The 22,840-nt window shown below is 37.8% G+C and overlaps 2 protein-coding genes across 2 annotated transcripts in view; both read left to right on the forward strand.

The window, feature by feature from the left end:
* HELQ (helicase, POLQ like) overlaps positions 1-9,466 on the forward strand; it is a 74,355-nt gene extending 64,889 nt beyond the window's left edge. Inside the window, exons 15-18 of the mRNA XM_044680056.1 lie at positions 3,077-3,250; positions 5,102-5,215; positions 6,212-6,346; positions 9,290-9,466. Of these exons, the coding sequence (XP_044535991.1) occupies positions 3,077-3,250; positions 5,102-5,215; positions 6,212-6,346; positions 9,290-9,409 (543 nt within the window). The 3' untranslated portion in view covers positions 9,410-9,466. The remainder of the gene's footprint in view (positions 1-3,076; positions 3,251-5,101; positions 5,216-6,211; positions 6,347-9,289) is intronic.
* A 7,764-nt stretch (positions 9,467-17,230) lies between these two features.
* ARHGAP24 (Rho GTPase activating protein 24) overlaps positions 17,231-22,840 on the forward strand; it is a 107,338-nt gene continuing 101,728 nt past the window's right edge. The window contains exon 1 of the mRNA XM_044682119.1: positions 17,231-17,550. The gene's annotated coding sequence lies outside the window, so the exon portion shown is untranslated. The remainder of the gene's footprint in view (positions 17,551-22,840) is intronic.

Here is a 22,840-nt window from a genome sequence, read left to right on the forward strand (position 1 = left end):
TCATGGATCCTTGGAGGTTTTAAAAATAATAGATATGTCTCCTTAAAAGTGCTTTATTTTATATTTAAATATGTTTATTTATATATAGACATATATAAAATGTTTTGAAAGATGAGAGGGAGGTCCTATGGCAGGGGTCGGTATGGCTCTGGAGCCATATCTGGCTCCACCTCCCGACCAGCCAGTCTGGGGCAAAGCCCCAGGATATGCCCCAGGGGGCCCTTCAGCCCCCCCCCCCCCCCCCCCCCCATATTCCAGCGCCTTCTGCCTCTATCCTCCTCCTTCCGCAGGCTTTTATGGCTCTCACAGACAGAAAGGTTGCAGACTGTTGTCCTGTGGGGAAGAAAAGAACAATTCATTTTTAAATTTAGTCAATAATCAAACACATTTATCAAATGGGCACTACTCTGTTATCTATGGAATGAGTAAAGTGAAATATTTTCTAAATCCTCTAAGAAGAAGGAAAGAATGAGTAGCATAGAAGTAGGTATGAGGAACAGAGAAGGAGGAAAGTTAGCACTGTTAGTATCATTCCAACAAGAAGTACAATATTAGAGGTTAGGACTGTGCTAAACTTTTTTTTCACTAGTTCACATTCCCATTTTTTTTCCTCCTTAAAATCAATCCTTTTTTTCAATTTCTAGTTTCAAGAATTATTCAACATCATGATGTCTATTGAGTTCTTCTAGTGAAAAGATTTATTTAATTATTATAATGGATTGTGAATTTGTTAAGATTTTGTAAGATGAGATGTAGAATATTCTAGTTCTCTTGTATAATCCCCTAAAATATTTGAAAAAGACTCCCCAAAAAACAACTATTTAAAAAAAAGAATTAGGAAGAAACCCATTAAGCCCAGAAGCATACAAAAAGACAAACAGTTATTGATGGAGACAAGTAAGTATCTCACTGGGGAAGCCAGCATGACTGATGACAAATGGCCCTGAATCCAGCTAGCTAGTGCTCCAAGCAAGGGACTACAAGCCATTTCAAACATCATTAATCAGGTATCTAATTCTGACTTTGGCCTGTCAGAACAGAAGCTCAGACAGAACCATTCCCCAGAGATTAATACACATGAGAGAAGGCCTCAGCCTTCTATTCCTTGAACCACTGGGAACCATAATAGAAGATAATCCAGTTAGGGGTATGCAAGAAGCTTGAGACTATTGGAATCTTTGTTATCTTAGTAGGACCATGATGGCGAACCTGTGGCACACATGCCAGAGTTGGCACACATAGACCTTACTATGGGCATGCATGCCAAGGACCCAGTTAGCCAGTCCCTGCAGCACAAAGGTCACCAGAGTTCCTAACTAGAAAGCTGGAGGAAGGCACAGCTAGACTGCTCCCCCTCCCCTTCTTCCTATTAGGAGTTGGTAAGCAGGTAAGGCAGCATCCCTTGTAGGATAAGATTGCCCCACCCCATTCAGAATATAATGGCCTCTTAATTACATAATTTATGTCTAGTAAAGAAGAAGCAACCAGTGTCTTTACTATACAAAGTATTTTTGGGATTTGGGGATGTACCTTTTGAGTTTGTACTTTAAAAATGTCCAAAACTGTAGTCTAGTGATTTAGAAATAAGTTTTATGAACCTAAGGCTAGGCTAATAGCTTCTTCCCTGTTCTTTAGCTCCCTTCCCCAGTCTCTTTCCCAAGCAAACTTGGACTTAATTTGCAATGTCTGGGACAGGCATGGGCACAGCACTTGGTCTGAGGGGTAGGGTGGGGACAGGGCCTGGCACTCCATCTCTTAAAGGTTCCCCATCACTGTACTAGGGTAAGTAGAACTTAAGAAGCAACTAGGGATCAAACAACAAACATGAAGTCCTTAATGTATGTGAAATTTTTAATAAATGTCATACAAAGAGAAAAATACAGTCTGGTCATTATGTGAGATTGAATCAGAAAGGGATTGAGGTAGAGAGTGGCAGGACCCAATACCAGTCTTCCCATCTTGATTGATAATGGGAGTAGCAGTCAGACTACAAAGGGGGAGGATGAAAGGACTGACTAGCTCATCCAAAAAGACCCAGGAGAAATTCATATGAGCAAAATAATCCCAAACCAAGGACAAAGATGAAAATATTAGCAAAAAGAAGGAAATATCGCATTCTGAAAAAATATCATTTATTGATAGATGCTTCAGATAAACCCAGAAGAGGGTCATCCTACAAAAATTGCAAATAATTTTAGAGACCCAAAAAGGCAGTGGGATGGGGTGGTGCTAGACCACATGATCACAAGGGTAGCCAGAAGAATTGAAATAAAATGGAAAATGAAATTATAAATACAAAGAGAATTCAGGCAGGGAAATTTTTGAAAGCAAAATAAAAATTCAGAAAAGAAAATGCAAAGCCTTAACAAACTATTAGCCTTCCCAAAAAATAGAATGGAGCAAACAGAACTTGATGAATTTTAAGAAACCACAAGAAGTATTAGAACAAAATCAAAACAGTTAATAAAAGAGAAGAAAATACAAAGTTTCCACTGGGAAAATTAAATAACATGACATGTAAAACAGATCAAGAAGAAATCATTTAAGGGGCAGCTGGGTAGCTCAGTGGAGTGAGAGTCAGGCCTAGAGACAGGAGGTCCTAGGTTCAAACCCGGCCTCAGCCACTTCCCAGCTGTGTGACCCTGGGCAAGTCACTTGACCCCCATTGCCCACCCTTACCAATCTTCCACCTATGAGACAATACACCAAAGTACAAGGGTTTAAAAAAAAAAAAGAAGAAGAAGAAGAAGAAATCATTTAAGTCTCATCAGGCTTACTGAAAAATATTACCATACCAATGATTTGAAAACAGTATTTAAATAAAAAATTATAACAGGAAACTGCTAAGATCTATTAGAAATAAAAGACAAAGGAAAAGAATACCCTGATCATCATGTCTGGACAACTGAGATGGTAGGGGTTATACGATATTATAATTGTTTATAATTCACTTTTTCTTAAATAGGTAGCTTTTTTCCATTTACAACTTTGAATGCAACTACATATTTTTAAATTCAAATGGCATGTTATTACTATTTCAGTAAATGGCCTACTGTTATTTTAAATGTCTTTCCAGGATGTGGACAAGGATATTGTCAACAGGTTCTATCTCTCCTTTGTTCTTTATGCGTTGCTCAAAGAGACCAATGTCTGGAGTGTGTCAGAAAAATTTAATATGTCTCGAGGATATGTACAAAGCCTTTTAACTGGGGCTGCCTCATTCTCCTCTTGTATACTACATTTCTGTGAGGTAATTATTTTTTTTGTTGTATTATTCTGGACCTCTGATTTCATTGGAGAAGGAACTTCTATACAAATTGGCAACTGTTGCATGCTTTATAGGATTAGTGGATTTCTTGAAGTCCTGGGGTAAGAGACTTTCTCAGGGTCACACAACTCATAGATGTTAGAGATGGGACTTAACTCTATGTCTTTCTGACTAAGGCTAGCTTCACTTTGCCATATTGCCTCTTGAGATAATTATATGTTTAATAAATAATATGTAATTCTATCTTGTTTTATGTTTTACTAAATTGATTGGGGAAGAACAAGAAAGCAGGTAGCATTATAGAACAGGAAGCCTTATTTAAAATGTTATTGGAATAGTCCAGACAGATAGTAATGAGAGCCTTTTCTAGGGTATTGACATTCTGAATAGATAAGAACAGAAGGAGATAAAAAGCATTGCATAGATGGAATTATGACTTGGTAAGTGATTGGATATGGGAAGCAAGAAAGGTGAGCCATAGATTCAAATAATCAAAGATTTCATATCTAGATTATAGTGCCACAATCAAGGATACTGAAATCAAGGAGATTTACAGTAAAAGTAATAAGCTTGATTTAGGCATAGGAATATAGATTTAGAAATGGATGGGTCCTTATATATTACCCAGCCAAACTCCCTCATTTTACAGATGAAGAATCTGAAACCCAAAGTAAGGTTTGAGACTTCTAAGATAAGGTACTCTAGATGTTCATTTTTGCAAATGACCTTGTGTTTTCTTGCATTGAGTCCTGAAACACTGCAGGGTCTCATGAGAGAGATCTAGTCTCTCAAAAGAGATTAACCAGACAGTCTACACTGGTAAACCCAAGTGGGTAAAGAATGCATGTTGTCACATAAATACCTGGGGTGACATGATGAGCTTTATTCTGATGAATTAGTGGTTGGAATTTCAAAGCAAACAAGAACAAATGGATGTTGTACAGATTATATCACATAGTACATGCATTTTTGGTAGGTACATCAGGTGAACAACAACTAGACCCATTCCAGGACTACATTTAAGAAGCTGCATAGCACATTCTGTGACTCCAATCTGCTTTTTTACATAAAAGCCCATCTTTTTTTCTGGGAATAAAAAGGGGAAAGGAAGAAAGAGAGAGAGACAGATAAGGAGAGACAGGGAAAGAGGAAGAGAAGAAAGGAGAGTAGAAGGGGGAGAGACAGATTGAGAGAATGGAGGGAGGAAGAGGGAGAGATCCTGCCTATCTTTAAAAAAAGAAGAAAAAATACTTTTAGCGAAAGTGGGGAATAAGAAACAAACAACTCATACATTATAAAATCTCCCACAGAATGTTGAGGTGTATAGTGGAAGACCTCAACACTGGGAGTGGATTCTCTGTGTGGAAGAACAGTGGTAGGCAGGAAGGTGGCACAATGGTTGGCTTTCTCAGGGTCACATAGCAGATGACTAGGACCAAATTTAAATTCAGGTCTTCCTGACTCCAGGTCAACTCTTATCCACATACCATCTAGCTGCTTCCGGATCAGATTATAATACTGAACTTAGAGATCATGGGTCTCCAAAGTAGCAAATTATGGAAGCAAAGTTTTATTTAAAACTTTATTTCTATTAAACTTTTATTAAGTTATTTTAGTTTATATCCTTCCTTTTCCCCAAACCAAGCCCTCAAGATACCTAGATTCTCTACCGTGGCTCTCAGAAAGTTTTTGGTTTGGGAAACTTTAACAAATCCTGAGATATGCTATTATACCCTGATTTAATTATCATTCCAGAATTCTATAGTATGACATTTGATATTAACCTTTTAACATTTTTATTACCAAAGTTATCTTAATTTCATTTTTCTGCAGGAGCTAGAGGAGTTTTGGGTTTATAGAGCTCTCTTGACAGAACTTAGCAAGAAGCTGTCTTACTGCGTGAGGGCAGACCTGGTCCCTCTCATGGAAGTAACTGGAATTTTACAGGTCAGTGGCAACTTAGTTTGCCAGTTCAGGCTCACGTAAGACACAATGCATAAAACAGTCTTTGATATTTGGTGAAGTCTTACCGGGGGATTGGGCTGGGTAAGGGGCTCCCTCAAATAAAATCATTGCTTCATACATGGCCTCACAGCAGCCCTGTATTAGTCTGGGAGGTTGCTGTGATGAGAAACTATATATTTAGAAGAGAATTAGTGATACTTTATGCATATAGATATTCATTCTTCTCTTTCCATGTGACTTCCACCATGATACAGAAGTCTCTGGCTCACTAGGTATTTTTACTTCAGGAGTTCTCACTTCCCAAAGGTGACTTTGATTTGTTTTTTTTCTAAGATTTGTTTACATTTTTAAGAGAATAGAAAAACCCACTTGTTTTGCTACCTTTGCCTTCTGAGTAGACACTTGAATGATGTACATTAGAGCTTGAACTTAACAAGGTTTAGGGACTGGAAAAAAATTCAATGGCTCTTAGGACCCAATGACAGCATTTCTAGACAGAATGGGTTATGGGGGCAGCTAGGTGACTCAGTGGATTGAAAGCCAGACCTACAGATGGGAGGTCCTAGGTTCAAATCTGGCCTCAGACACTTCCTAGCTGTGTGACCCTGGGCAAGTCACTTGACCCCCATTGCCTAGCCCTTACACTCTTCTGCCTTGGAGCCAATACACAGTATTGATTCTAAGACAGAAGGTAAGGGTTTTTTTAAAAAAAAAAAAAAGAAAGAATGGGTTGCAAAGTTGTGCTTGGGGATATGGTGTTGTAATATGTCTCATTCCAGATCTGTATCAGTTGTCATAAATTGAGTGTAAAGCTAATTGGAATCAAACAGTCAAAATTCACTTTAAAACAAGAATCCTCCAGATGCCTGGGACTTGTCTTTTTGTATTTAATATTTTCATTTATTTCTAATTTATATCAAATTTGACATTTTACTAAGCTTAAATTATGATCTTAATGATTTTATAACATTTTTGCAGTCTCGAGCCAAACAGTTATATAATGCGGGTTATAAAACTGTTGCACATTTAGCTAATGCAGACCCTGAAGTGCTGATAAGAACTATTAATCATTTATCACGACGTCAGGCCAAACAAATTGTTTCCTCAGCAAAGGTGAGCAAAATTTCTTTTTTGTTGTTGTTCAAGTATAACCTAAGTTGTTGGGTTATCTTTTAGTCATCAATGTTTGATACTTTGTTAGTATTCATACCTCAAAATAGCCACTCTCTGTGGCTATTTTCAGAGAGCAAAAGAATCTTAGAATTAGAAAACACTTTAAAATGCCATCTATGCCAGCTTTCTGCTTAGTGCTTTAGTTCCATTGTCATTGATAGATCCTCTACTTGAACTGAGAGCTTATATCCTCATAAACTAGTCCACTTCCTTTTCTACCTTTTACCTACTTCATGAAACAGTACAATTCTTCTTCCCAGCATTAAATCCCTGAATATTTGAATGTAGCAGCTAGGGTTTGTTTCTTTTCTAGACTGTATATCACCAGCTACATTAGTTATTTTCTATATGACATGATTTTAAGTCCCTTTGCTGTCCTTTTTGACAATTTCTAGAGACATACCATTTTGTCGTTGTCTCTGCTGATGTGGCTGGTGCTCAAAATTAACAAGGACTCTAGGGGCCTGACCAGGGAGAGTATAATGTACAATGAGAGTACAAGTACCTACCCTGTTATGTTATGATTATTCTGTTTTGGGATTTTTTTGTATTTGTTTTGTTTTTAAAATTCTTTCTTTCCGTCTTAGAATCTATTAAGTATTGGTCCAGAGACAGATGAGCAGTAAGGACTAGGTAATGAGGGTTAAGTGACTTGCCCAGAGTCACACAGCTATGAAGTATCTGAGACAAGATTTGAACCCAGGACCTCCCGTCTCCAGGCCTGACTCTCTATCCACTGAGGCCCCCAGCTGTCCCTGCTTGTCTTGTTTTTCCACAGCTGTGCTGTCATGTTTCTGCCTCATGTTGAAATTTGTAAGAGTTTTCATATGGCAGCTCTGCCCTATCTAATACTTGTATAATTGAGTTTTTGAGCCTAAATAGAGGACTTTACATTTATCCCTGTTAAATTGTGTTTTGTCTAATTAATCCCATTGTTCTAACTTTTCAGAAATTGTTTTTTACTTGGATTATGTCATTCATCAAGGTAGCTGCCCTTTACGTTATGTTATCTACAGTTTTGATGAGAGTGCCATCACTTTCTTCATCCAAAGTCATTGATAAAAGATGTTAAATAGTAAAGAACCCTCTGTTGTGCCCTAGATGTTTTCTCCGAAATAAGTACCAGTCAGCCTTCTTTGGGCACAGTTTGGGCATTCATACAGCTAGGATACCACCAACTGAACTGTTTTCCATCTCACATCATATCATTAGGGATATCATGTAATGTAGGAAGAAGGGCTAGGACTGATTTCACTGGTGTAGAGAACCTCTGAATGAGGAAACTCAGCCATCCTATCTTCATTTTATGATATTAAAGAGTTGCCCATATAGAGTGCTAAAAATTATTTTTATGGGTAACTGGGGAAAATGCAATATTGTTGATAGATTTTTAAAAAAGAGATAAACCAGTTAGAAGTATTAAAATAAAATAAATTTAGAAATATTAAAATAAAAATAAAAAAGTTACCTACAATAATGAGTCATGCAGCCAGAGTGTGCCAAAGATGACTTGAACCTGGCCAGGTCTTCCTGTGTCAACTCTGTCAGTGGATCAAGGACAATACACTTCCTCTGTTAAGATATTCTTGCTGAAATTAGGATATACTGATATAAGTTTATCCATCTCAAGTCTCAAAGCATGTTCATAATTGTTTAAATACTGTACAAAATGGTTCCATAATTATTTTTGTTAGTTTTTTCCAATTTTGTAGGGTCACTGTCTGAAGACTTGAATTTCTTTAGAGCAGCTAAATCCTTTTCTCATCATCTTCCTCATCAATTATAACAATTTTCTCTTTAAAATGGTTCTTCTATGCTTTACATTTTAATGAGAAATGCCCATGAAAGAGAAAAAAATAAAAAGAAATTTGACTAATTTTTATCTTTTTTTTTTTTTTGTAGTCCTTTTTAACATTTTACTCTTCTTCATGTAGTGTTCCTGTCCTCTTTTTAGGACTGTGTTACAAACATAGCTTGAAATTTGTCATACTCATCCAATTTCATAAGTTCAGCTCATTCTGAGATTGACTTTTTCTGAAACCCTTTCAGTAGGATTATACTACTTTATTCTTGGCCTCTGATTTTAAGTTTTCTTCTTTCATCTTTCAGCAATTCAAGTTCGTCAGAGTCCTCTAAGAAGCTGCATGGTTTATTCTAATGCATTTCCCCTTTTCCCCCCCTCACTTGGAACATTTATAGTTGTTTGTTTTATTATGATTTCATTTTGGAGCCTTCTTCCTGAGACACTTTAGCTATGGGATTATATATTCTTTTCTGAATTCTTTTGAAATTTGCCTGTGTTATAAAATGAATGGGAAATAGAATTTGATTATAGGTCCTAGATATGAATGTCTTTGCAACTCTGTGACTTCGAGCAAGTGACTGCCCTTCCATGGACCACTATATTTCCCATCAGTAAAATTAAAGGGTTCCATTGATAAATGCTTGTGATCTGTTTCAACACTAACTCTATGATACTGTGTCTGAATATGCCAGTTATACCTTTATTTTGTTGTGACCCAAAATTCAAAAATTAGTTGAAATTTTCATAAAATCTCCTTAGATGTAACCACATAAAGTTATTTTTAAATAGAAAATTCTTCAACAAAAATTTATTTGGACCTGTTAAAGCTTTATATATTTTTGATAAAATAAATAAAAAGATTAGCTTAAATGGCTTCAGCTAAAAGCTTAATTTACTGTGTTCATTTATTTTTATTGCTATTTTTTCATCTTGAAATCCATTTTAAGGTCTAAATTACTATTTTTAGCATCTCTCCGATAATTAAAGTCTTTCTAAAAGATTGTGTTTAAAATTCTGACATTAATATATCAAAAAAGATAAGTATCTTTTGTTCTCCAAATTTGGATTCTCTATTGTAGATGCTAATAAATGAAAAAGCAGAAGCTCTACAAGAAGAAATGGAAGATCTGCTGAGGCCACCCCCTGATGCCCTTGGGACCGTGGCCCTATCCACTGAGAACCATGAACTCACCCAATGACATTATTCCCCATTAGTTGTTTTTTTTTTTTTTAATAAACGTGTGTGGTATTAAAAATGTTTTGTTCAGAAAAAATACATTTTTACTACTCATTCAAATGTGGTTGTCATTTGAATATACTTCTCATCTATATTATTGTAATAGCCACTTAACTCACTCCCCTCCCACCAGTCTAGTCTCTGCCCCTTCCTGACCATCCAGCATATCCTGTCCATGCTCCAGAATAATCTTCTTAAACATGATATCTGGTCATCACTTTCACTGCTCAGAAGCTTCAGTGGCCCGCTTTTCCCTACCAAATAAAGGACATACTTCTTTCTTCTTCAGAACTTTCCATAGTCTCATCCTACATTACCTTTCTAACCTAATCACCTAGGTTGTTGTTCAATCCTTACAAGTCACATCCACTCTCAGTGCCCCTATTTTTGAGTTTTCTTGGAAAAAATACTAGAGTAGGGGCAACGATGGAAAGAAAGATGGGCCTAGAGATAGGAAATCCTGATATCAAATGTGGCCTCAGACACCTCCTGGCTGTGTGACCCCAGGCAAGTCACTTAACCTCCATCATCTAGTCCATCCTCCTCTTCTGCAGACTTGGAACTGATAAGAGTATTCATTCTAAGACATAAAGAAAGGGCTTTAAAAAAAGTAAAGTGTTTTGCCCTTTCCTTCCCCAGCCTAATTTCATGAAGTATGGAATGATCAGTTAATATCACTTTATACACTGCCTCCTTTTATAAATATGAAAAATGATAAAGGCTAATATAATAATATAAATTAGTATTTTAATTAAAGCCATGCTGATAGATAAAATCATTAGACCACGCGCTTGTAAGCATTCAAAACTGCCGCCTCCATTACTGTCTCCTGTTTCCTGGAAGCGCCTACTCGCAAAAGAGGCCACTCCCTCCTAACCCAGGAGATTTTAAACCCTCTCTGCGTCGACGTAGACCTCCCCATGCCCCAAAGACCCGGAAAGGGAAACAGCTGGACCACGGGAAATGTAGTTTTGATACATTTCCCATGTCCATAGAAATATATACACTTCTAGATGGCTTTCCCCAATTTTCACTTTTACACTTTTCAGCCAAACTGGGTAAAGTGCCATTTCCTGAACATGGCCTGAGTTTTGACACCTTTTCGCCTTTCTCGCCCTTTTCCTCTCTGGATTATTGTCTGCCCATCATTCTCTAATATATAATTAAAATGACATTCCTTCCCTACAGGTGATATATAAGTGTGCCCTAGTGAAGCGCTTTTGATACTGAAATTATTTGTATGTATACCTTTACCATATCCTTCATTAGACTGTAAGCTTCTCAAGGACAGGGGACAAACCACACATTTTCATCTCCTGCAACCACTAGAACACAAGACTGCAGTATTTGATCATCATTTTGTATATAGTTGTTATACAGAGATTGCTGTATCTTCTCTTTCACTGCTGCACTTATAGGGAGAGCAGTCTAGCCTGTTATCAACATTTTCTCACAATCTACTCATTCTTCAGCTGTTACCACCAGTCCTTTGAAACTACATCCCATCCAATCCCAGTTCTTCAACATGCTCATTTCCTGTGACCTCTCCATCCCACCTCAGCCACACACATAATCAGATCTAAGGTTTTGCCATCACCCACAAATGCACCAAAATCCCCTTATCTGACCAATAATCTATTGACTTTCCATTTCTCTCTGCCTTCCCAAATCCTAGTCTTCACCCACATAGTGACTTCTAATCTTTGGACCTTTGAATTCTTCTCAGACCGTCTCCCCCGCACTAGTCATGCTTCTCTTGACTCCTTATTTAACTCTATAATGTCCTCCTGAGTTGCTATTCCACTATTTTTAGCAATTGTGCCCTATTAAATATTTTTTTTAAAAAACCCTTACATTCCACCTTCAAATCAATACTATGTATTGGTTCCAAGGCAGAAGAGTGGTAAAGGCTAGACTTGCCCAGGGTCACACAGCTAGGAATTGTCTGAGGCCAGATTTTCAGCTAGAACCTCCCGTCTCTAGGCCTGGCTCTCAATCCACTGAGCCACCCAACTGTCCCTGCCCTACTAAATCTTAACCTTGAATCACTCCCAGAAACAAGCTGCTGAAATGAAGGTGGAGACAGTCCACAACTGTTCTGCTCAAATCCACTACAAACTTATGTTGCACCACCCCAACTGAACCCTTACTGCTACCAGCCAATCTCCCTCATACTATCCCATTTTTCATGATGACTTTTCCAAATTTCCTCATCCCTCCTTAAAATGGCTCTTTCCCTTCACCCGCTCAGTTGAAAATCTTGTTTCATATTTTACAGTGAAAATTGAGGCCATTCACCCTGGTCTCCCTGTTACGTCTTCTGTCACTATCTCCTTCATTGGTCTCACATGATGACATGGTCTTACTCCTTACTTATTCCTCTTTCTGCTCAAAAAGTCCCATTCTGTCCCATCTCCAACAAATTGTCCCCTCTGGCATCCCCACTCTATCACTTTTAATTGTCTACACCTCTTGGTACTTCCCTTTTGTCTACCAACATGACCATGTTTCCACTATCCTTAAAAATGTCTCATTTGTTCCTTCTCCACTATCATCTTATATCTCAACTGCCTTTTGTGACTAAATTTGAAAAAGCTATCTATAATATCACTCTATTCATGATTTCACAAAAATTGCACTTTCCAAAGTTACCAATGTTCTGTTGTCAAATCTAGTGGTCTTTTCTCAATTCTCATTCTTCTAGACCTCTCTTGCCTTTGACACTGTTGTTATGAAGATCAAATGAGATAATTGTAAAGTGCTTAATACAGTGCTTGGCAAATATTAAAAGCTACATAAATGTTAGCTATCATCATTAAATGCCCTATCCTTAATACTCTCCATCTCTAGGTCTTTGGGATACTACTTGCAAGAATTAAATTTTAATGGTTTGACTAAAATACACGAAAATTATAAATCATAATGGTGGTCACCAATTCAAAATATTATTGCTCAAAGTTGAAATGACTAATAGCTTTTATTTATAAAAGAGTGGAGAGAGTGAAAACAAATACAAAAGGGTAGAGAAGACATTAGCTTATCTAACTAAATATCACTCCTGTGCTCAACTCATCTAAGACTTTAACCTTCAACTGGAATTAAACTCTCTCCAGAAGACAGGAAGGGAAACCCAAGTTCCCTCCAAGAGGCAGGTCAAGACGATGACTTGAGCTAAAGGTGACTCCTGAGGCCAACTTTCTTCTTGAAGCTGACTCCCTTCTTGAAGTCGACTTCCCTAGCCCCAGAAATTCAGGGCCTTTTATAGTGGCTTCTTTTCCCTTTCTCTCTTCACAAGGGCCAATCACAGCTTCCAGATTGCCCAGCACTGCCCAGGAGGCAGTGTTTGTGGGAACCACTTCTCACTTCTGGAGAGGTGAATGCTCATCAAAAGGGTTCACAGATTCCTGGTTAATTTGAGGTGTGAATTCTCATTTCCTGGCTGATTGAGGTGAAAGGTGGAGAGCTCCTCCACCTAGTGCTAAGTAGGGTGTTCAAACTTTTGTTGATTCAATTCAAAAGTAGACAAAGGAGACTTGATCTTGTCTTCACAATCTAGTGAGGTACTAAGTAGGAGTACTTAAGTTATTGTTAACTCAAAATAGAGAAAGGGAATAAAGGATTCCCTTTCACAAGTGTAAACTCAGAATAGACAAAGAGAACAAATAATTCCCTTTTCACATACTCTTGCCTGATTCTCCTCCTACCTATCTGACCATCACTCTCCTTTGCTGGATACTCATCCAGATCCTGCCCTCTAATTGTAGGTGTCTCTCAGGTCCTCTATAGTACTTGGTAATTTCATCAACTCCCATGGATTTAATTGCCATTTCTTTGCTAATGATCTCAAATCTACCTATCCTGCCCCAAATTATCTGCTGACCTCCAAATCTCCCATCCCCAACTGCCTTTCAGACATCTCAAACTGGATGTTCAGTAGACATGTTAAAAAAATGTCTAAAACCCAACTCCTCCTTCCTGCTAAACTCTCCACCACCTTTTATAATACCTTTCCTATTATGTAGAGAACAGCCCCATACTTCTACTCCCTCAGACTCACAGTGTAGAAGTCAGCCTGCATTCTTCACCATCTCTCATTCCCCCATGCCCAGTCTATTGACTTCACCTTCACAATATCTCTGGTAGGCATCATTCTCTTCTCTCCTCTGACGCTGCTACCCCTCTGGTGCGAGTCCCCAGCCACCTCATACTAGCTTATTACAGTAGCTCTTGGTGGGTAAGCCTGCCTCAAGGTTTTCCCCCACTCTAGTATATTCTCTGTTTAGCTAACAAAGTGATTTTCCTAAGATGCAAGTATAACCCATATCTCCCCAACCTTAGTTCCCCCCTCCAACTCAGAAAATTCCAATGGTGCCCTCTGACTTCCAGGATTAATTCAAAATCCTCATTCATTCCATGCTCCTCATAACATTGTCCCCTCCTGCTTTTCCAGTCTTCTTACACCTTACTCTCTGCCACTTCCTCTTCGATAGAGTGACAGTGACCACTACATTTCTCATCATTTCCTCTGTCTGACCTCCATGCCTAGAATGCTCTCCCCACTCATCACCTTCTGGCTTCCATGTCTTTCCTTAAGCCCCAACTAATTCCCATGTTCCACAGGAAATCTTTTCCCAACCCCATTTGTTTCTACTATTATCCTTTCCTAAGTCTTATTTATTCTGTATGTAGTGTGCTTGTACATATTTGTTGTCATCCCCATTAAATGTGAGCTTTTTGAGAGCAGGGACTGTCCTTTGCCTCTACCTTAACATAGCACAGTGCTTGGCACAGTAGTAGGTAGGTACTTCATGTTTATAGATTGAATGTCCAAGGTCAGCAATGACTTGGAAGTCATCCCAATGATCCAATCCATTGTTGTTTTAGTCCTCCTCCTCCCCTTTCTTGAATTCAGTAGCACTACTCTTTGACTCTTCCCCGTCCTTCTGACAGCTTAATCTCCTTTTCTTGCTTCTCGTTTCTAAAGTGTAGATATCCTTCAGATTTGTCCTTGGCTTTTTGTCTATGCATTTTCTCTCTTACTAATTTTGTCTAATATGTTCATGAGCTATACGTGATTCAGACTAGTCCTTTAATAAGTTAGGTCTGATATTAGCATAAAATGAGACATTCATAAGTCAGTATACCAAATATTTCCTTAGTCATAACAAGGAAAGAATATGCACTGAGGACACCTTGTTGGCTTCTAATGTTGGCCATGCTAAAGGCAACATGGGAGAATGGGGACCCTAATACAGTATTGGTGGAACTGTGAGCTGATCCAATCATTTAGGGGAGCAATCTGGAATTATGCCTAAGAGTTATAAAACTGTGTTTACCTTTGGATCCCACAACACCACTATTAGGTTCATTTCCTCAGGTGGTCATGGAGAAAGGAAAAGAACCCATATATCCTAATATATTTATAGTAGCTCTCTTCATGGTGTTGAAGAACTGGAAATTGAAGGGATACCCATCAATTGGGGAATGCCTAAAGCTGTGGCATGATTGTTTGATGAATACTACAGCACTTTAAATGAAAGGAGGTTTATTTTTCTAAAATATGGAAAGACCTACATGAAATTATAGAGTGAAATGAGGAGAATCAAGAGAACATTATGTACAGCAAAAGAAATATTATTTGAAGAATGACTTGTGTCTATCCATCCCCAGAGAAAGAATTGATAGAACAAGCAAGACATCATATATATATATGTATATGTATATATACATATACATATACATATATATATGTATATATATATAATCTCTTTGTCAAATAATGCCTTCTCTTGTGCAGGGAGAGGAGGGAGTAACAGGAGTTACCTAGGAATTTTAATATAATGAACCAATTTAATTTTTTTTTAATCCATGGTCAAGCTTTTGGGAGGGAACTCTCCAGTTTTCTGGCAGTGTTCAGGAGACCAAGAATCCATATCAGAAACCTAAGTCAGTCAAGCCTTGAGGAAAAGTTTTAGTACCTCTTAAGTCTAACTTTTGTGGGGTAGGACCTTGGAAGAAGTTAGCCTAACCTACTTGATAGGCCTTTAGCAAATAGTGTTCCCATTATACTGTGTCTACCTCTGTGTAATTTATGTTCCTTGTTCATCTCAAGTCCTTCTGACCCCTCCTTTGATCTGCAGACTCATTTTTCATTTGTCTGCTAAACACCTTACATAGATGTCCTCCACCCGTTCAAATTCAGCAGGTTCCAGTCTGAATAGTCATCACTGGCTTCTGTACTGTGATACAACTCTCACACCCCACTTACTATCAACAGTGGCTTAAACTGCTGTGCCCCTAAATCTCTTGGAATACCACTAGACCTAGAGTCTCCATTAGTGCTCCAACAACACTAAACACACACAAGAACCACGTAGTTTTCCCTCTACACAGAGACTGAATAGAGCATTAGAATGTAAAAAATGAAGATATTCTACTCTCAAGCGATTGCTGTATTTCAGGCTAAGGCAATGAAATCTTGCCTCTTAGTATCAATGCACTTAAATCCAATTCAGTCATAAAAAGACATTAATAATGTCCACTTTAGGGCTCCAGTTGATGTTCAAATTCTGCTTACAGCAGAAACAAATATAATTTTAGAAACCTGGATGTCTACTTGGAAAAAAATCATATATTTTTAGGAGGAATATATAGTCTAACAATAAAAGCCTTGACTCCCATTTGATTATATGATTCTCAGTTGATGTAATAGCTCTATTTCAAGCTAAAACAATGCTAGGAAACCAAGTTATTTAAGCCAAATATGTGTGTATTAGGACATTGATCCAATATTGCAAAGTGATCTTGGCAATATTATGCCTGCAGACATACAAAAATGAAAAAAAAAACACAAAAAACTCTTTTCTAACTTTTTTCATTGCCCAGAAGGCCAATCTAAGTTGGTCAAGCTTGAAAAGGGAAAAAATGATCATATTTTGAAATTTCCAATGATTTGAACTAGAGAGCCAGGAAACGACTAATTTATCTTGTCAGGCATAGAAGCTTTTGGATTTAATGTCTGGGTAGCCAATTTTGAATAAGTGAGATTATCTAGATCAGGATTTCTGAACCATTTGTGTGTGTGCGTGGGTGTGTGTGTGTGTGTGTGTGTGTGTGTGATGCATGCCATCGGCAGTCTAGTGAAGCCTGTGGCTCACTCTTCCAAATAATATTATGGTCGACATTCCTAGTTAATGGAAATGGAAAATTTCAGTCAGAAATTAATAAAAATAAAAATCTGTTGTTTTTTTTTCCATTCTCATTTATGGTTCTTCTGAAATCTGCCCATGATTCCCTATAGACCTTTCCTTTAAAATCCCTGACCTGGGAAAGAGTAATAAGGGAAATGAGAAGTGGGTGTCACTGTTTATAAGGGGAATGGAGGAATTCTGTTGAATCAGGAATTGTGGTGTGTCGGGATGCGTCAGGAACAGGGCTGAGTGGGGAGAGGCAGAGAGGCCCCGACAGGTGCAGAAGGATGCAGTGGGGCGGTGGAAGAGTTAACAGTGCCGACGCCAAGGTCAGCTGATGGGGCAGTGTCACTGGCTCGCAGGGAGAGCAGTGAAGTAAGCTATTTCGCTCAGGAAGAGCCAGATCCTCCTGAGAGCTCCACAGTCACGCTGCTCCAGTGTGTGGGAAGCTGCCAGTTGCCAAATGAAATCTGAAACCTGGGACTATGAGGACTGCTCAGTTGTTCCAGTGTCTCATACTGTATATTTACTCATTCACACACAATCACTCTTTTTAACTTCTTGGACAATTCTTTGCATAACTGCTGGGATTTTTTAGCTACACGCCTTGGACTGCTCAGCATCTGGGTTGAAGTGGCAGAGACTTTGTTGGGGATGATGTGAGTTTTCCAGACTGAAACAAGGCAAAGAGAAGAGGAGAGGGAGAAGAGAAGGAACTGGGGGCCAGAGGGACCCAACACAACTGCTCACCTCCGGGACAGCTGTTTTAGATTTCTTTGGGGAAATAACTGCTAAGCGGTGACCAAGTTCATGGGATGAAGACTTCCTCCAGTTGTGGGAATTAAAAGGACTTTGTTTCTTTCCACTTGACCTGGCAGTTTCCCTCTGTAGCTACGCGGCACTTGGAAGCAGGGTATGTGGACTGAGAAGTGTGTCTGTACCGGGGAGGACAGGGAGGAAAAGGTCTGGGGATGAGGCAGACATTCCACTATCCATGATCATGCTAAGGGGGAAGGGGGCAAGAACTAACAGGAAGTCCCTTCTGCTAGACTTCTTAAAAATTCCTTTCGAAACTTTGAAACCATGTTCCTTTTCAGTGTTACAGGGGTAAAAATTGCACAAATAAGATTGTGTGTATTATTTTTTAAATAGAGGTTTTTTATTATAAGTTTCCAGAATATATGAAAATAATTTTTCAAGTTTCTAAGTAGAGAAGTAGATCCATTATTATTATTATTATTAGTTCTTTAAAGACTATTTTCAGATTCAATTAGAAGTCAAGAAATATGACCCATCTTCTGAAATACATGCTTATTTTCCTTCATTTTTTCACTGATGTCTTTTGTTTTTATATCATACTCAGTTCTAAATATATTCCTCCCCCTCTGCTACCCCGCAAGCATTCTTTGTAACAAAGAGGTTTAAAGATGAAAAAATTAACAAATACATTGACTATGTTCAACAATATGTGCAGTATATCCTACTCTTATATTCCATCATCTTCAAAGAAGAGAGAGAAGTGCATTTTTTTCAACCACTCTTGGTGCCAGACTTGGTCACTAGAATTACCTAACATTCAGTGTCATGTTGTTTTACTATCTACTTTGTTGTAGTTTTTGTATATATTATTCTGGGTCTGTTCACCACTCTTCTTTATATATAAACTATCCCGTGAAATCTTCATATTTGTATTGTATTACATTTATGTGCCACATATCTACTTAGTTTAATATTCTTTGCTACCACAAAAGTACTACTATTAATATTTTGATCTACATGAGACTTTGTTTTTTTACCTCTTTGGGGTATATAGTTAGCAATGAAATTTCTGTCAAAAGCTTTTAATGGTTTTCAAAACATTTTAGTCACTTGTTTTGTTTTAGCATAATTCCACTTTGCTTTCCTGAATGGCCCCATCAACAATGGATTAAATTGCTTCTCTTCCCGAGGCCTCTCTAACACTCTCTAACATTTCTATATTTTGGTCTTTTCCATTTGGTTGGAGTGAGATGAAACCTTAGAGTTGTTTGATTGGAGAGTGATCTAAACAGGTAGATATGGGTGCAAAATGAGCTCATCAAAGAAGTCAGATTTTTAACAGGGAGGATGGAGACCAAAATGTGACAGAGTCCTATGGTAGGCATGCTAATGCTGATGTTAATGAGGAAAGATAAAAATGACGAGAACAAAAAAGGTGTTTTTTGTCTTTTTTTTTTTTTTAAAGCTACGTTGGAGAAATTATGAGACTCAAAGAAGAGAGAGAACTGCTGCCTGAGATGGATGGCATAATGGTGCTTGAAGTCAGTCAGTAGGCACAGATGTGCATTTCTTCCTTGGTTTCTGTTTATTTTCTGCAAAAAGCATGATCTTTGGACAGGAAAAGATAGAACAAAATGACTAAGAGAGCTTATATTAAAGATTGGAAAAAGGAAAGAAGAGGACATCCTTGGTACTATTTTTAAGTTCCAGGTTTCTGGCCCCTAACACTATATCTTAAGGAACAAAAAGGCACCAATGGCATGTGATAATTAGACTATTCACAATAAGTTTTGCAAGGTCATTATCAATAATGGAAAAGGTATTACAGGATTGGAGATGGGAACACAATGCCTTGAATATCTTTTTTTTTTTTAATTCAGTTTTATTTTATTTTCAGTTCTGAATTCTTTCCCTCCTACCTTCCCCTTCCCCACTCATTTAGAAGGCAAGAAAAACAAAACTCATTACAAATACATGTAAGCCATGTAAAACAAACTCTCATATTAGCCATGTCCAAAAAAAATGCTCTAAAAGTTGATAACCTATTTCATCAAGAGTCCTTTGGAATTGTGGTTAGTCATAGCTCCCAAATTTTTAAAGTTATTATTAGTAACTTTAATTTTTTATTTTTAATATTGTTTTTCTTGTATAATTGTGCCCTGCTACTCTCACTTTACTTTGCATAAGTTCATGCAAGTCTTCCCAGGTTTTTCTGAAACCATCCCCTTCATCATTTAAGCACAATAAAATCCCTATGCCATCACTTGTTCAATCATTCTCCAAGTGAGGGGCACAGCTTCAGTTTCCTATTCTTTGCCACTATAAAAAGAGCTGCTTTGAGTACTTTCATTTATGAGTTTTCTTTCTTCATGGATCTAAATGGGTGATACACCTATTAGTGGTATCTCAGGATCAAACTTTTGATAGCTTTTTGAGGCATAGTTCCAGATTGCTTTCCAGCATGGCTAGACCATTTCACAATTCCACCAATAATGTTTTGATGGACCTATTTTCCCACAGTCCATCCAAAATTTATCACTTTCCTTTTTTGTATCTTTTGCCAACTGGGTGGTATTTCAGAGTGGTTTTGGTTTGCATTTTTCTAATTATTAGTTTTTTCTGTTGCTAGCTTCTCCCTACCCCTTCTTCTACATTTTTTAATGATAGAAGTGTGTGTGTGTGTGTGTGTGTGTGTGTGTGTGTGTGTGTGTGTGTGTGTAAGAAAGAGAGTGGAGGAGGAGGAGGGAGAGACAGAGAGAGAGAGAAAGAGAGAGAGACAGAGACAGAGACAGAGACAGAGAAAGAAAGGGAGAGACAGAGAACTGTGTTATTTTGCCCATGGAGGTTATGTGTCCACATGATTTTGTCTAGATGAGACTAGAAGGAAGCAAGAATAAATACCTCTAGAAACTTATCCCTCCACCCTTCTCCAAGGAAAATTTTGGTTCCTGTCAAGAGGATGGATGATGGCCTCATTTTAAATGAGGATCCACTTTAGTTTAGCTTGTGCCTATGAAATACTATTAAAAAAAAGGGTTACAGAATATACCATCTCAGAGTTGGAAGGTACTTCAGAAGCTCCCTAGTCCAATATAGTTGAGATAAAGCAATCTCTTCTACAATTTAAGACTTCTGGGGAGGGCAAACCCCTCCCTCCTAAGGTAGCCTATTCCACCTTTGGACAGTTTAATTATCAGAAAGTTCATCTTCACATTGAGCCAATGTCATAGTAAAAAATAAATAGCCTTTTTAATGGCTCCTGAACCAGACCTGAACATGTATATAAAAGAAAAAGTGTGCTCTTTCCTTCCTACCAGCTAATATAAGGGTGAATATTTGAACTCTAGAGGGTTCCAGAGAGAAATTTTAGCTGAATAATAATAAATGTGTATATATGTGTGTGAACTGTGTTATTTTGCTCATGTAGGTTATGTGTCCACATGGACTTGTCTAGATGAGAGTAGAAGGAAGCAAGAATAGATTTCTCTAGAATTTCATCCCTCTTCCTCAAAAGAGACACTCCCAACAAGATTAAAAAGCTCGGGAGCCAGATCATTCAAATCCTTAAAGCACTCGACATCTACCTCAGCAGCCTCCATGCAGAGGCGCCATCACCACCTGCTGTAGAGATCCTCAGCGGAAGTGAGTAGCGGGCAATAATTCTACCCAAACAAGGGAAGTTTATTTGTGACAGAAGAATGCTGTCTTCTGGCTGGGAGAACTCTAGGTAAAGGGATCTCTAGTTTCAGAGAGTTTACATCACAACTGCCCCCCACCCCAGATAAAAGCTGCAAGTGTGGATTCAGCCAAACCACAGTAGTAAAGGAGAGCCAGAGAAGGAACCAGGGAAGGAGTTGAGTCCGTGTTACGACTACACAGAGTATAAAGAAAAGGCTATTTTCAAGATAAACCTAGTCCAGACATCCTACAGGATTCTAAGGGTAGCAGATAGTCTGATAAACACTAACTCCCTCAATGTGGGGAGAAGTTGAAGCATTTATACTGCCCAGCCCTGGTTGCATGCCTACAAACGAAGTGTAGGAATCCAGAAAGTAAAGAACGAGGGAATATAAAGGGGGGGGGCGGGGGGGAGCGCATTATTTCAAGCAAAATAAAAAATGAAAACTCGGCTCACAGACAGATAAACAGAAACGATCTAAAATATAGAAGATATGATGAGAACTCCGTCCCCAAAGAGATGACCAAGCTTTCTTAACAAAGATGGCAAAACAAGGGAATATGAATCAATACCTGTTATACGGAATCCTGTGGAATCCCCACACAAATGTGGAGAAATAAGATGAGATTCCAGGAGATCCATTAGAAAAGAAGTTAGGCATGGAAGTGTAGAACTATCTTGCCATATTGATACGAAAAAGAACTGTTTGATACCTTCATGATACTTTAAACTCCAAAGTCTTAGTAAATTTATGTCAGAATTTATCTTCTCAATGCAGAAATTTCTTTTAAAAAGTTCAATTAGAAGAGTGGAAAAAGTTTAACCTCGTGATCTTAATAAAAGTCAGAAACATGGACTTTAAAGACAAGGTGTACAGAGGTAGCTTAAGGAACGTAAATCTCAACCAAAAACATTTCAAATAAAAAACCTGAACACCACAGTGTGGGAAATAGCACACCAAAACTGCAGAGAACCTCTAAATACAAACAGCAAGGTACCATTTGAATTACCACAGATCCTCTAGGAAAAAAACAAGACAAAAACAAAAGACAACTCTACCCTTCAAATTGTAACATGCTTAGTTTAAATTTAAGAATTCCAACAAAAAACAATATATTTTGTAGGTGGCTAAGAGAAAATACCCTCAAATATAAAGAAAAGAAACGTTGAATAACACAAGATTTTCCTATACACACACATAGAGAGAATAGAATAGAATGAAATGGTTCCAGAAAAGCAAAGGATCTCAAACTTCCTTCCAAAATGACCTATGTATAAACCTGAGGCTAATAATTAGTGAAAAAAAAAAAGTTGAACTTTCAACAAAAGCTAACCATTTGAGGCAGAGTACTTGACTTTTGAACTGCCAAAAACCCAAAGCATAAGAAAGATAAAAGATACAAGGCAAAAATAAGTAATACAACAAATTTCCTAATATTAAGAACTTATTTTCTTAAAGGGAGAGAAAGAAATAAAAATGACTGACTTTTAGAGATAGCTATAGGAACAAAGTGAAACCAGTAAGAAATTAAAAAATAAAACTCACAAGGGGATAAAGATGTAAAAACAATTTTCAAAAACAACTGAAAGTGAAGGAGTAGAAATAAAGCCCCATGGACTAAACTCCATAACCTCTGAGATACAATTAATGATTGGGAGGTGAAGGAACCAGCTAACAATTCCTCTAGTCTCAGGAAGAAGAGGGGCTGTGAAAGAATAAGAGGAGGGACAGAAAAGAGAGATTAAAACATAAAGGATGAGAAGA

The sequence above is a fragment of the Gracilinanus agilis genome, chromosome 6 (genome assembly GCF_016433145.1).
Source record: "Gracilinanus agilis isolate LMUSP501 chromosome 6, AgileGrace, whole genome shotgun sequence".
Lineage (NCBI taxonomy): Eukaryota > Metazoa > Chordata > Mammalia > Didelphimorphia > Didelphidae > Gracilinanus > Gracilinanus agilis.